This window comes from Alnus glutinosa, chromosome 5 (assembly GCF_958979055.1).
Source record: "Alnus glutinosa chromosome 5, dhAlnGlut1.1, whole genome shotgun sequence".
In the NCBI taxonomy this organism is placed as follows: Eukaryota; Viridiplantae; Streptophyta; class Magnoliopsida; order Fagales; family Betulaceae; genus Alnus; species Alnus glutinosa.
In genome coordinates, this window is record NC_084890.1 from 26,897,113 (window position 1) to 26,908,785 (window position 11,673).

General features: G+C 34.1%; 1 protein-coding gene across 1 annotated transcript; it reads left to right on the forward strand.

Annotated features, from left to right (window-relative positions):
• Nucleotides 1-5,797: 5,797 nt before the first annotated feature.
• LOC133868270 (glycolate oxidase-like) lies at nt 5,798-11,672 on the forward strand. Its single transcript, XM_062305083.1, has 12 exons — nt 5,798-6,161; nt 7,174-7,347; nt 7,623-7,747; nt 8,562-8,608; nt 8,788-8,865; nt 9,351-9,475; nt 9,941-10,007; nt 10,117-10,179; nt 10,260-10,329; nt 10,448-10,548; nt 10,994-11,098; nt 11,311-11,672. The coding sequence occupies exons 2-12, from the start codon at nt 7,211-7,213 to the stop codon at nt 11,494-11,496; spliced, it is 1,104 nt and encodes a 367-aa protein (XP_062161067.1). The 5' UTR covers nt 5,798-6,161; nt 7,174-7,210; the 3' UTR covers nt 11,497-11,672.
• The last annotated feature ends 1 nt before the right edge of the window (nt 11,673 follows it).

Genomic DNA, 11,673 nt, shown 5'->3' on the forward strand with positions numbered 1-11,673 from the left:
CTATTAGGAGGACCATGATCCTCTCCAGTTGAGAGGAACCGGAGAGGAGTCAATCCTCTCTAGTTGGGTTATAAAACCTCACTTTACGGCCTCCAATAAGAATTTGGCACATTATCTAAAACCATCGAATACAACAAACATAAAACACCAGATTCTATGAACCAAAGAAAACCTATAGACAAAAGAGAGAATTTTTCTCCTTGCAAGAGATCTCATCGGATCTTCCTTAAACAACCCATTGCCGAAATTAGCCATTATCCGAAAGCGAGGAAGGTAGGGGTGTTTTCATCAAACCAACCTTCCCGTTTTTCATCAAACTAATTTTCTTTTCTTTTTATTCTTTTTTTTTTTCCCAGAGCATGAAACCAATTTTCATTCTAGGTATGAGTATGATCCTATTTTCAGAAGAAAAATTATCCCAATTGAGCCCATCTCCAAGCCTCAGTCCCGATCACTCTGCGGAAATCAACTCCAAAATTTATAATCTTCATGTTTAAGAAGCCAAAGTCAGAGTTAATGTCAACTCCAAAAACATAGTCCACAACCGTTTCCATAGATATCCAGGAGCAGCAAGGACAAGAAAGCAAGGCCCCGTTAAAAAAAAATAAAACCAACAGAGAATCGCAACCCGATTCCCAAATCTTCACAAACTAAAGTTTCGAAAAGAAAATCAAACCCAGCTCTCAACATTTCATTGTTTGTGGGGTTTTGAAGGTTTTCTCCATTTGTTAAGGTTTTAATTTATTTTTTAGTAGAAATGAATTGAAAACGAGTTAGCAAACAAGCCAACTTTCAAATAAAATATTTCAAAAGACATCCCTTAAACCAAGATCTCATGTCAAACTATTAAAAGAAAATAACGCAGGAGACGCATTGGTAATCTAGCCTTTAAACAAAAGTGAAAATTTGTTGAGAGAACTTATGTTAGATTTCCTAGATCAAAATCATTATGAAAATTAGCCCAATGACTCCTAACAACACTTAGAAGAGGGTTGAATAGGTGTTTACCAAATTAATGCGGAATATAACAAATTTAAAAATCATGCACCACACAAACAATCACCAAGTAATATGAAAGCCATAAACACAATTAACATACGAATTTGGTAAAGAAATTGAAACATTTTTTAAAAACTCTTAAAAAGTAGAACCATTCCACGGCAACCAAACCCATAAATCTCATCCACTAAATAGAAGAACCAATTTCAAAAGTTCGCACTTACAAAATCTTTGTTATGGACACTCTTTCGTATCAAGCAAATAACCTGCTTGCTCTTACCACAATAGCTCTAGAACTTCAGGGCGATTCTTCTACCGAGTTTCTTCTTGCAATTCTGAAATTTCGATGGCTAAAGACTTTCTGTGAAGGAAAGGTTTGTGTGGTTTAAGTAAAATAACTCTTAAGAGAAAATTAGCATGAATGCTCTAGAATTAAAGAACTCACTCTTAGCACACTAAAATATAGCTCAATAGTCTTGCAAAAATCGTGCATAGAGAGAATTATTTATAAAGTATAAAAAATTAGGTTTCCTAGTGCAACTAGGAGACCTTATTATGGAAAATCAAAGGTGACATTTGAACAGTACCAACTAACCGTTTGAACGAACCTAGGGTTAATCGGCTGCTTCATGGCGGCGTCTAAACCACCTAGCAAACGCTCTTTCGAATGGTCGACTTGGAAATTCTTCGGTTAACGGCATTCGAACTGGACTCCAAACATTACTTCAAACCGATGTCTTTGTTTCTCCGGTGATGCTACCCGTCTGAACCCCTCAGCGAATGGCATATTGAATGGAGGTCTCGGGTTTTTCAATGAGACATACCGTCTAAACCATATACTGAACGTAGCAGCATACAAATCTTTCTGATCTTTCAATGATGCATCTCGTTTGGACCTTTCAACAAACGTCGTAGGGAACAAACCCCTCGAATTCGACTATGAAAGTCACATGTCTGAACGACACTCCGAACGGCCCATCGAACCACCAATTCTATAAATTTGTTTTGTCCACACGGTCTAATTAAGCCAGTAAGAATGGTTCTAGCAAACTAGAGCCAAAATACACTAAATATTACAAGTTAAATTTATTCTAACATTCAGCCTAGTTACTTGGTTATTGAATTATCTAACATAAAACCCAACAAATTTTGTTTTAATTTAAACATCTAGAGAGTTAGCTCATGTTTGTTATAGCACGTCAGCACAGTTCATAAGACCTAATTGAATTTGGTTCTCTTAAATATAAGAAAATTTCATTTAAAATGAATTTTAACATATACGATCTATTATTATATGATGTCTGTTGAAGAGTTGGTTTTGATCCTTGATCCAATTATCGACATAATAGTTTTTTATTTATTTTTGACAGTGGCATAATAGTTCTTTTAAAGGAATCTAACAAATTGCTCAAAAAATAAAATAAATAAAATAAAAGGGGGAGGGGGAGGGGGGAATCTAACAAATTTAACCCAAGAAACTATTTTTGAAATCCTATTATATTTCTAAAACTGTCACCCTAATCTCGATTAATGCGACTTCCATAACCACAACCCACATGACCTCACAATCTGAACCATCGAGTTTGTCTATTAAGCATCAATGTACATTTTTACTATTTATATAAGGTTTCAAGTGATGGAATGGGAATAATCCCAAATAGCACCTATTATGTTCAAGTATTGATTAAAAAATTAAATTTACTTATTTATATTAATTTAAGCTATTAGAATAAGTGATGATTTAACATGATATCAGAACAGAAGTCATAAGTTCAAACTTTATCACTGTCATTTACCTCTTATTTAATTTCAAATAAATATTTCACGTATTGGGTCTCATCTATTAAAAGAGAGTTTGAGCACACACGTGATGGAGTGCGTTAGAATATAAATTAAATTATTAAATTCATCACTTTCTATCATCTCAGTTAAATTATTAAACCTTATCTTAATCATTCACCCAATTTCAATTAAATATTCCAATTTGTTAATATTTGTTTGGAGGGCTTTAATTTCATATTTAATATATACTTTACCTTACCAACTACGGCTGGAACCACATTATTGTTAAACAAACAGGATCAATGACTATGAACACACATGTAAGAGCATACAACTATACACATAAAATAATTTTCTTATTTACTTTAAAAGTACTTAGTACTAATTAATACATCCACTAGTAGAGGTTTTCTTTTAAGGAATAGATTAAACTTGCATTATTAGTTTGTTGCCAACGAAATAAAATAATTCAACTTGTGCTGGCCCATGAAAGCTATATATTATAGATATATAGATATAGAACCCAGTCACGTGTGTTGAAAGGAAATAGACTTTCAACATGTTGGGAATATATTTGGCTCCCTCAGTGTACGGCCCTAACTTAAAGCCTACTTAATATAAAAGACCCATCCACTAAAACAGCCCTAAATTACATGACAATAATTAAAGGGATTTGGGAATAGTACGTGGCAATCATCTAGTGGTGAAGCCACATCTATGGGCAGTGGCCCCTACAAATTATTTTAAAAAATTTCATGTATAAGGAAGATTTTAGATTGATTGTTAAATGACTCTTGCACACCTTTTGTTTTTAATTTTGTATTTAAGTTAGAGGCTCAAGGTGTTTGAGGTTGTGGCCAATTCGATTCCAAAAAACCTGTGGCATGGGTAAAAGTTTCCAGTCCCCCCTCCCCCTCAAATGAATAATCAAGGTAAATTAGAATGCGGTTATTGATAAGAAACTTGATTGCGTAGGTTTTGGGACTATTGCTCGGGATAGAGAAGGGCATGTGTTGGCTACTCGCGGTACTACTATCTCAACTTACTTTGATCCTACCATGGCAGAAGCGTGAGCAGCTCTTCACGTAATTCTTTTTATCAAAGAAATTTGAATGTTTGACATTATTCTTGAAGGTGATGCTATATAGGTTGTCAATGAGATCATTTTCGATTACTAGCCTCTACATAAATTTGAGCATTTTATTCAGTAACTCATTGTCTAGTTCGAGCGGTTGTAACTCGTGTCATAAATTCTATGTGGTTGAAGAAAACTCTACCCATCATCTATGACATTATTCATAGGGAATGTATTGTCCCTCAATATTGACCTTTTGGTTTCTTTTATCAATAAGATTTGAAATTTGATAAAAAAAAAAAAAAAAAAAAAAAGAAAAAAAAGTGAGGCTCACGTTCATTCATTCCGTGTAAAAGAACGTAGATTATAATTTTAGACCCTTTTTGTATTAGTGTCGACATGTTTTGTTGCTAATATACCAACTTTGACACTTATTTATAAACTCTTATAGATATATTTTTTGTGATACACATATTGTATGATAAATTACTTAATTTTTGTTTTAAATTGTGTTTGTCATATTTTTAGTTTGGCCATCACAACAATTATTATTTTTTTTTATTTATTTATTTTTTTAATGCTTCACCATCGTAAGCATCCAAGCGTCACTATAAAATGAACACCCTTTCCAAACGATTTAGAGGTACTCTCTCTGTTACTCTCTCTGAAACTCTTAATTCCTTTTTTCTTATTCTCAGAAGAAGTCCAACTTAATCATTAGAGTGTCCCAAATATTTTTAACGACCGGCGGACTTCAATGACTTTTTTCTCTATTTTTTTTCCAAAAACTCTGGCGGTCCGAAAACTGTTTTAACAAATTCCAATCCCATATCAAAGCACCTCCAAAAATCAACTTGCTGAATTAAAAAGTGGAAGAAAACTTAAAGAGAAGAATTTGATTGGTGGAGAGTGTTGTGAGGCTGGCTATATATGTGGCATTGAGATAAGAAGGAGTGACATAATTTCCAAATATATTATTATTGCACTCGATTTATTTTCTGATAATCCCTATGACTTTTCCCCACATCCATTGAATTTTGAGAGTTGGGATTCTCTTGCCTACATTCCCTACGCCCACTCGTGCAGTAGCACGTGGCAACCACGAACCAATCATCAGAGTCAATTAGGGGCATCAGGTTGTTTTCATTTACTATATATATATATATATATTAACTCAGATTTAATTTTGCACATTTATATATATATATATATATAAAATTTAAAATTAAATTTAAATTGTTAGAAAAACTACAACAGATGTAATTGATTTTTTTTTTAGAGTACCTAAATCAAATCCGTCCTCACAATCCCAACTCTAGAGGCCTAAGCACGTAAGGGTGTGTTTAAAATTGTGATTTTAAACTAAATTGTAAAAAATAAATCGTTTGAAAATTTTAAAAACTAATCTGTAATTTTAAATGTCAAATTACGATTTTGTTAAAACACTTAACTGCGTTTTTTAAAAATCACTTTTTTAAATCTTACATTTTAAAGTCACTATTTTTAAATCGCAAACCCAAACAAAACCTTGAGAAAAGAAAACAGTTGATTAATGTTATATATATTTGGGAAGTGTTATAAAAATACTCCTTACACACCCACATTCTCATATGAGGCGGTGCCTATGTGCTGCGAGTCTCACCCCATGTGAGAGAGTGGTTGTGTAAAGGATGTATAGAGTATTTTTTTTTTTTTTTTCCCTATATATTTCATGTAATTTTATAAGATACCAAGTTGGAATTAAAAGAAAATAAAGAAAAGGAATATATATTAGTTTATTTCTTTTATTATATTCGAATTTAGTATCATATATTTATGTTGTCTTACTATGATTTTTAAATATATTGCAAAAAAATAAAAAAAAATACATAAAAATGACTTTTTCAGGGCTCTTGTGTGCTCATCACCATAGACTGTGCCACCATGGTAACAATGCCACGTTGTCCGAACAATCACAACCCAAATAGACGCCCTTCTGGGTTTCGTCTATATTTGAGGCTGAACAGTGAAAATCAACGAAATGCTCTCCACACAAGTCTTACAATTCCATTGAAACAGATTTGGTTGCAAATGCTAACCTTGAAAAGCCAATCCACATAAAACTGTCGTTTTCTCCTCATCTGATCCCTACTCTTTTTGTCTTTTCTCGCCATTCTTCTATATTTTTCTCTCTTTCTTCTTCCTACACTACATGTTTTTTTGCATTGCTTTTACACATTCATTCTCTCTCTCTCTCTCTCTAACGTTATCTGCAGCAGCTCTTCTCATCATCCTTCCATTCATTCATTCTTCTGAGGAGCCCAAGGTTTGTTCTTTGCTTCACCTTTGTTCTGTCTTGAGTCTTCTTTCACTTGGGTTTTCACTGCATGATACTTACTTTGCGTTTATGAGATTATTTCCATCTGGGTTTTGATCAGAATAATGATTGAGATGGAGTAGTCAAGGTTTTATCTTTTTATATTGAAACGGGTCGTGACTGATTTTTAAAACCAGTTTGTGTTTTAGTTCATTTATTCTAGTTTCTAGAGATTGCAACTTGTCTGTTTGAGCTTTTTCCTGAGGTAGAATGATATCAGAATTTGTGGTTTGCGTAATTTGTGATTTAAGACTTCAGTATCGGATTCTGTTCGGTTTATTTGGTTTTGGAGGAACTGATTGCGTGCAGTTTAATTGTAGTTTTTGTTAGTGGGGCTAATCAGTGTACTGAGTCTATGGGATTAGTCTTATGGTATTGATTTAGTAAAACTTATTCTAATGCCCTTACTAGTAACCTAGGAGTTCGATCCTATTGGGATTGGGTAGTTCATTACCAATAAAAAGATAATAGGAGGATCCTGAAGATGAAGTGGGCTTCACATAATCTCCTGTTAAAAGCATGGCAAGTTGGAGCATCCTGCTTTTCATGTTAGGGGGACTGATGATTGATGAATTTTGTAAAGGACAACTGTAAAAATGGTGGTGGAAACTCTTTAAGTGCTATTGCAGGGGACATAACCCTGTTTATCTGTGGAGTGTGAAGTTCTATCAATTTTGACTGCATTACTTTTTGCAGAATTTGTTTTATGAATTTTACTATTAATACCAGAATGTTCTATAGAATCTAAATTTTTTAGATTTAGATATACTGCGGAATTTTATTTTTTATTTGATAGAAAGTGCTGTCACTATCTAAGCATGTGCTTCTGAGTTCTGACTTAATTATTTGCACATTAACCGTGGAAGCCTGGATCAGGGTATCTATGTTGTTGTTTCAATTCATTGAATTTGAAAAGAATTTATTATGAGGTGTGACTTTTTAGTTTTAAAACCATTTTCAGAATATTCTGGGGATAGCATCAACAATCCTTTGGAAAGATGGAGATTACTAATGTTTCCGAGTATGAGGCAATTGCAAAGGAGAAATTACCAAAGATGGTTTTTGACTACTACGCATCAGGCGCAGAGGACCAATGGACTCTGAGGGAGAACCGAAATGCGTTCTCAAGGATTTTGTAAGCCATTCTCTTGACAGTGACCCCAAAAGTAGTTTCTTTTGGTCTAGTCTGTTGATTTGTTTTTCTTTTCTTTCCCTGGTAAGCCATGCTTTTGCTTTGATGTCTATCTTGTACTTGCGGTTTTCCTTTTTTAATTTTATTTTTCCTGAAAAGAAATTTGAGTTCATCCTTTTTCCAATTGTAGCTTATGTTGCATATTTTGTTATTTCTCTAGCTCAAGTTTTGTTGTTGGATCTCCTCACTCACAATTTATGTTTGTTTACTGAAAATAGGTTTCGACCTCGTATTCTTATTGATGTAAGCAAGATAGACATGACCACAACTGTTTTGGGCTTCAAAATCTCAATGCCCATCATGATTGCTCCAACTGCCATGCAGAAGATGGCTCACCCTGAAGGTACATACCTGTGCCCCTCTCAAAGAAAAAGGTTCATAAGAGGTTGCTCAGTATTATATCCTGTACATTACATCTCCAAAATTGCCTTTGCAACTTCACTTTTAAGAGAGGATCCTAATACAATAGCTTTTATCCTCTGCTATCATCTTTTCTTTTCCTTTTCCTTTTAATTTTTGTTGGCGATTGTTCTGATTGCCTAACACATCTGTCTTATAAGTACTATACTATACTGTACCTCTTAGATACTAAATAGTTCCAAAGTTATATGATATGCATTCTTGATTTGCAAAAGATGTAAAATAGAAAAAAATAAAAAATAAAAAAATAAAACTAAAAATAAAACAATGTTGCCCTAAATGAAATTAAACGGTCCTATAATGCAGTTGGAAGTTATTTCACTAATATCTGCTTTTGATTATCTCTATTAGCCTACTATGGATCTCTAATTTCAAATAGAAGGTCAAAGTGTTGTAACTCTGAATCAGCATTCATTTTATTTTTTTTTGGGAAGGTGGGGTGCAACCACATGGCCCTTTTTAACATTTTCCATTGGAATGGTGTAGCTGTGCTTTCTAGGAACTTGTTTTTGTTGTTGTGTTGTTGTTGTTTTTTTTTTTCTTTTTTTTAAAAGTATAAAATGCATTAGAATTCTGAAAGATTATAAAGATATTTCGCATATTGATATGGTTGGGTGGGTTGATGTGTAACCTCCCTAGTGTCTCTATTGGACAAGTTTTTCTTTATAACTTTTTCCAAAAAAAAAGAGAAAGAAATAGGATTTTGGGCTGAACTCAATAAAGTAATTCTCATGCAGGAGAGTATGCAACTGCAAGAGCAGCATCCGCAGCTGGCACTATTATGGTATGGTTTCTCACCAAGTTTCTTCAAATTCTTTGTCTAAATTGAACCTAGTCTTTTCTTGCAATTCCTTCATAGTTGTCTTCGATGTATTGAGATCTGAAAAATAGAATGTCACATACTAACAAGATCAATATTTACATGTCTGTCATATTCAATTTATGCATGATTGGTTGTTTCAGACGCTTTCCTCTTGGGCTACTTCCAGTGTTGAAGAGGTCGCTTCAACAGGACCTGGCATTCGCTTTTTCCAACTCTATGTGAGTGAGAGATAATCCCTCACCTTTCTTGTTAATCCTTTTGCTAAAATGGCTACTTTTCTTACTGTGATTGATCTTGGCCTAAATATCATAAAAGATTTAGTATGCAAACCTTATAGTTCAGAAAGCCAGATTTACTGGCATACGAATAAATATAGAATAGTGCATGAATGACCCCATATTCTCCCATCTGCTCTGGGGCTGTTAACTTCTATCTTGCTTATTGATGCATATTTATTTTCTAATAAATGTTGTGAGTTTTCTGTTTCGTTGCTGATACTTCCCTGTAAATTTCATAATGGTTTCAAAATACAAGTTCTCTATGTTCCAATATAGTGGCCCTCTGACTATTTTTGAAGAGATCACGATGAAAATGCCTTTCTACTTTCTATTTTTGAAGTCATCAATGTTTATTAAGTCATGAAGTATATAACTTAAGACAGGAATGTGGTGTATAAACATTGATTGCTCTGCTTATTCTTCAGGTTTATAAAGACAGGAATGTGGTTGCACAGCTTGTAAGGAGAGCTGAGAGGGCTGGTTTCAAGGCAATTGCCCTTACCGTGGACACTCCAAGGCTTGGCCGCAGGGAGGCTGATATCAAGAACCGGTTAGTGTTCATTCAAAAATACAATTGGAAAATAAAGAAATTGAAGACTATTAAATCACCACTTATCCCAAAAATTTAAGCTGATTGGAAAGAGTGAGTTTAATCATTTAATTAATATTGTAACACTTTTCTCACATATGGGTTCAAACTCTCCCTCCATAAATAGACCCAACTCTTGGAATATTTAACTGAAAATGAGGGTAAATTGTGGAGTTAGGATTCGAATTAAAGATTTTTTCTCTGATATCATGTTAAATCATCACTTATCCCAAAAGTTTAAACTGATAAGAAATAAGGAATTTAATCATTTAATTAATATTTTAAGAAAAAAAATTATAATAGTTAGCTAGCTTGTCCCACTATTTATGATACAATAACTAATCCACCTGTCGAAGTTATAAAAAAATTAAACCACAAGTTTGCTGTGTCATAAGAAACTTAATTTTTTGATGGCTTTTTCTACAGATTTGTTTTGCCACCATATTTGTCATTGAAAAACTTTGAGGGATTGGATCTTGGAAAGATGGATAAGGTTGGTGACCTATATGACTTTTTAATATCAAACAAATAATTTTCCTTGTATATACATTTTTATATATTTTATTTTTCCATGATCATACATACATGGGGTTAACCTGCAGAGCAATGACTCTGGACTAGCTTCATATGTTGCTGGGCAAATTGACCGGTCTCTCAGCTGGAAGGTAAGATGGCTGTTTATACGTAGGACTTCTGCTATCTGACAGGAGTAATATTTTAAATAACTTCTCATTTATTTGGACAGGATGTGAAGTGGCTTCAGACAATCACTCAGTTACCAATTCTTGTGAAGGGTGTACTTACTGCTGAGGATAGTATGTAAACTTAACCTCCCCTCCCCCTGCCAAAAAAAAAAAAATAAAATAAATAAAATTCTAGTAAAAATTTCCAACAATCTTCTAATTTTACCCCATCTCTTGTGCTACAATACAGCAAGGCTGGCCGTACAAGCTGGAGCTGCAGGAATCATTGTGTCCAATCATGGAGCTCGCCAACTTGATTACGTCCCTGCAACAATTATGGCTTTGGAAGAGGTAAATTGTTTTTTTTTTGGCATCTGCATGATTTTTCACCCTTTCAATTTTCCATCATGAGTTACAAACAGATTTAATCATTAAGAGTAGGTGATCCAATTTTATGATGCTTAGTTCTGTAATTCAAAAATTGTTTATTTTTAGATGTATTTCTCACGTGTGCCCTGAAGTTAAATACTAGAATTGTAACATTTGCTTCCTTTATAGTCACTATCAAATGTTTTCCAAACTATTCATAAATCTGTTAAGAGATTTTGTTGTTGTCACTGATTGGTGAGCTGTTGAAAACTTTTTGTTGTTTATATTCCTGAATTCTTTATCATTCTCCATGCTTAGTTTTTCGCTTACCGTGATATTGTCCGTATAGCAGATTTGTTTTTTTCTTTTCCTGAGGTTGCATTCATTTGAAGCTGACCTTTGTTATGTTCTGATTGGGATGACTTAGGTCGTCAAAGCTGCACAAGGCCGACTTCCTGTTTTTCTGGATGGTGGAGTCCGGCGAGGGACAGATGTCTTTAAAGCATTGGCTCTCGGAGCATCTGGGATATTTGTGAGTAAATAATAGCTTCATGGAAATTATAGTTGCACATAATGATCAATGAGATTATTTCTACTTGCCTCCTGTTTTGAAAGTATCAAGATCTTAGTAGTATACGATTGGAAGCAGGTGAATTTTTCCTGGAAATTTGCTAGAATTAATGATATGAGAAATGGTCTTGCTTAGCTACTTGTCATCCATTTGATCCTTCAATCCTTTTTCAGTTTGGAAGACCTGTGTTGTACTCTTTGGCTGCTGAAGGCGAGGCCGGCGTGCGAAAAGTACTTCAGATGCTTCGTGATGAGTTTGAATTAACAATGGCTTTAAGCGGTTGCCGCTCACTCAAAGAGATTACCCGTGACCACATTGTGACTGAATGGGACCGTCCTCATATTGCACCCAGGTTGTAAGATGATGGTGCTGCTGGTGGGAGGTATAAGTTTCAGAAACCTGTATGCCATCAGAATAACCTACCCGAGTCCCCACTTGTGATTCAAAAGATATATTTGAAGAGTTCAAACTTCTGTAATGACATCTTTATGGTAATTTTCATATATGGCTGAGCTACTTTTGCATATTCTCTTAAC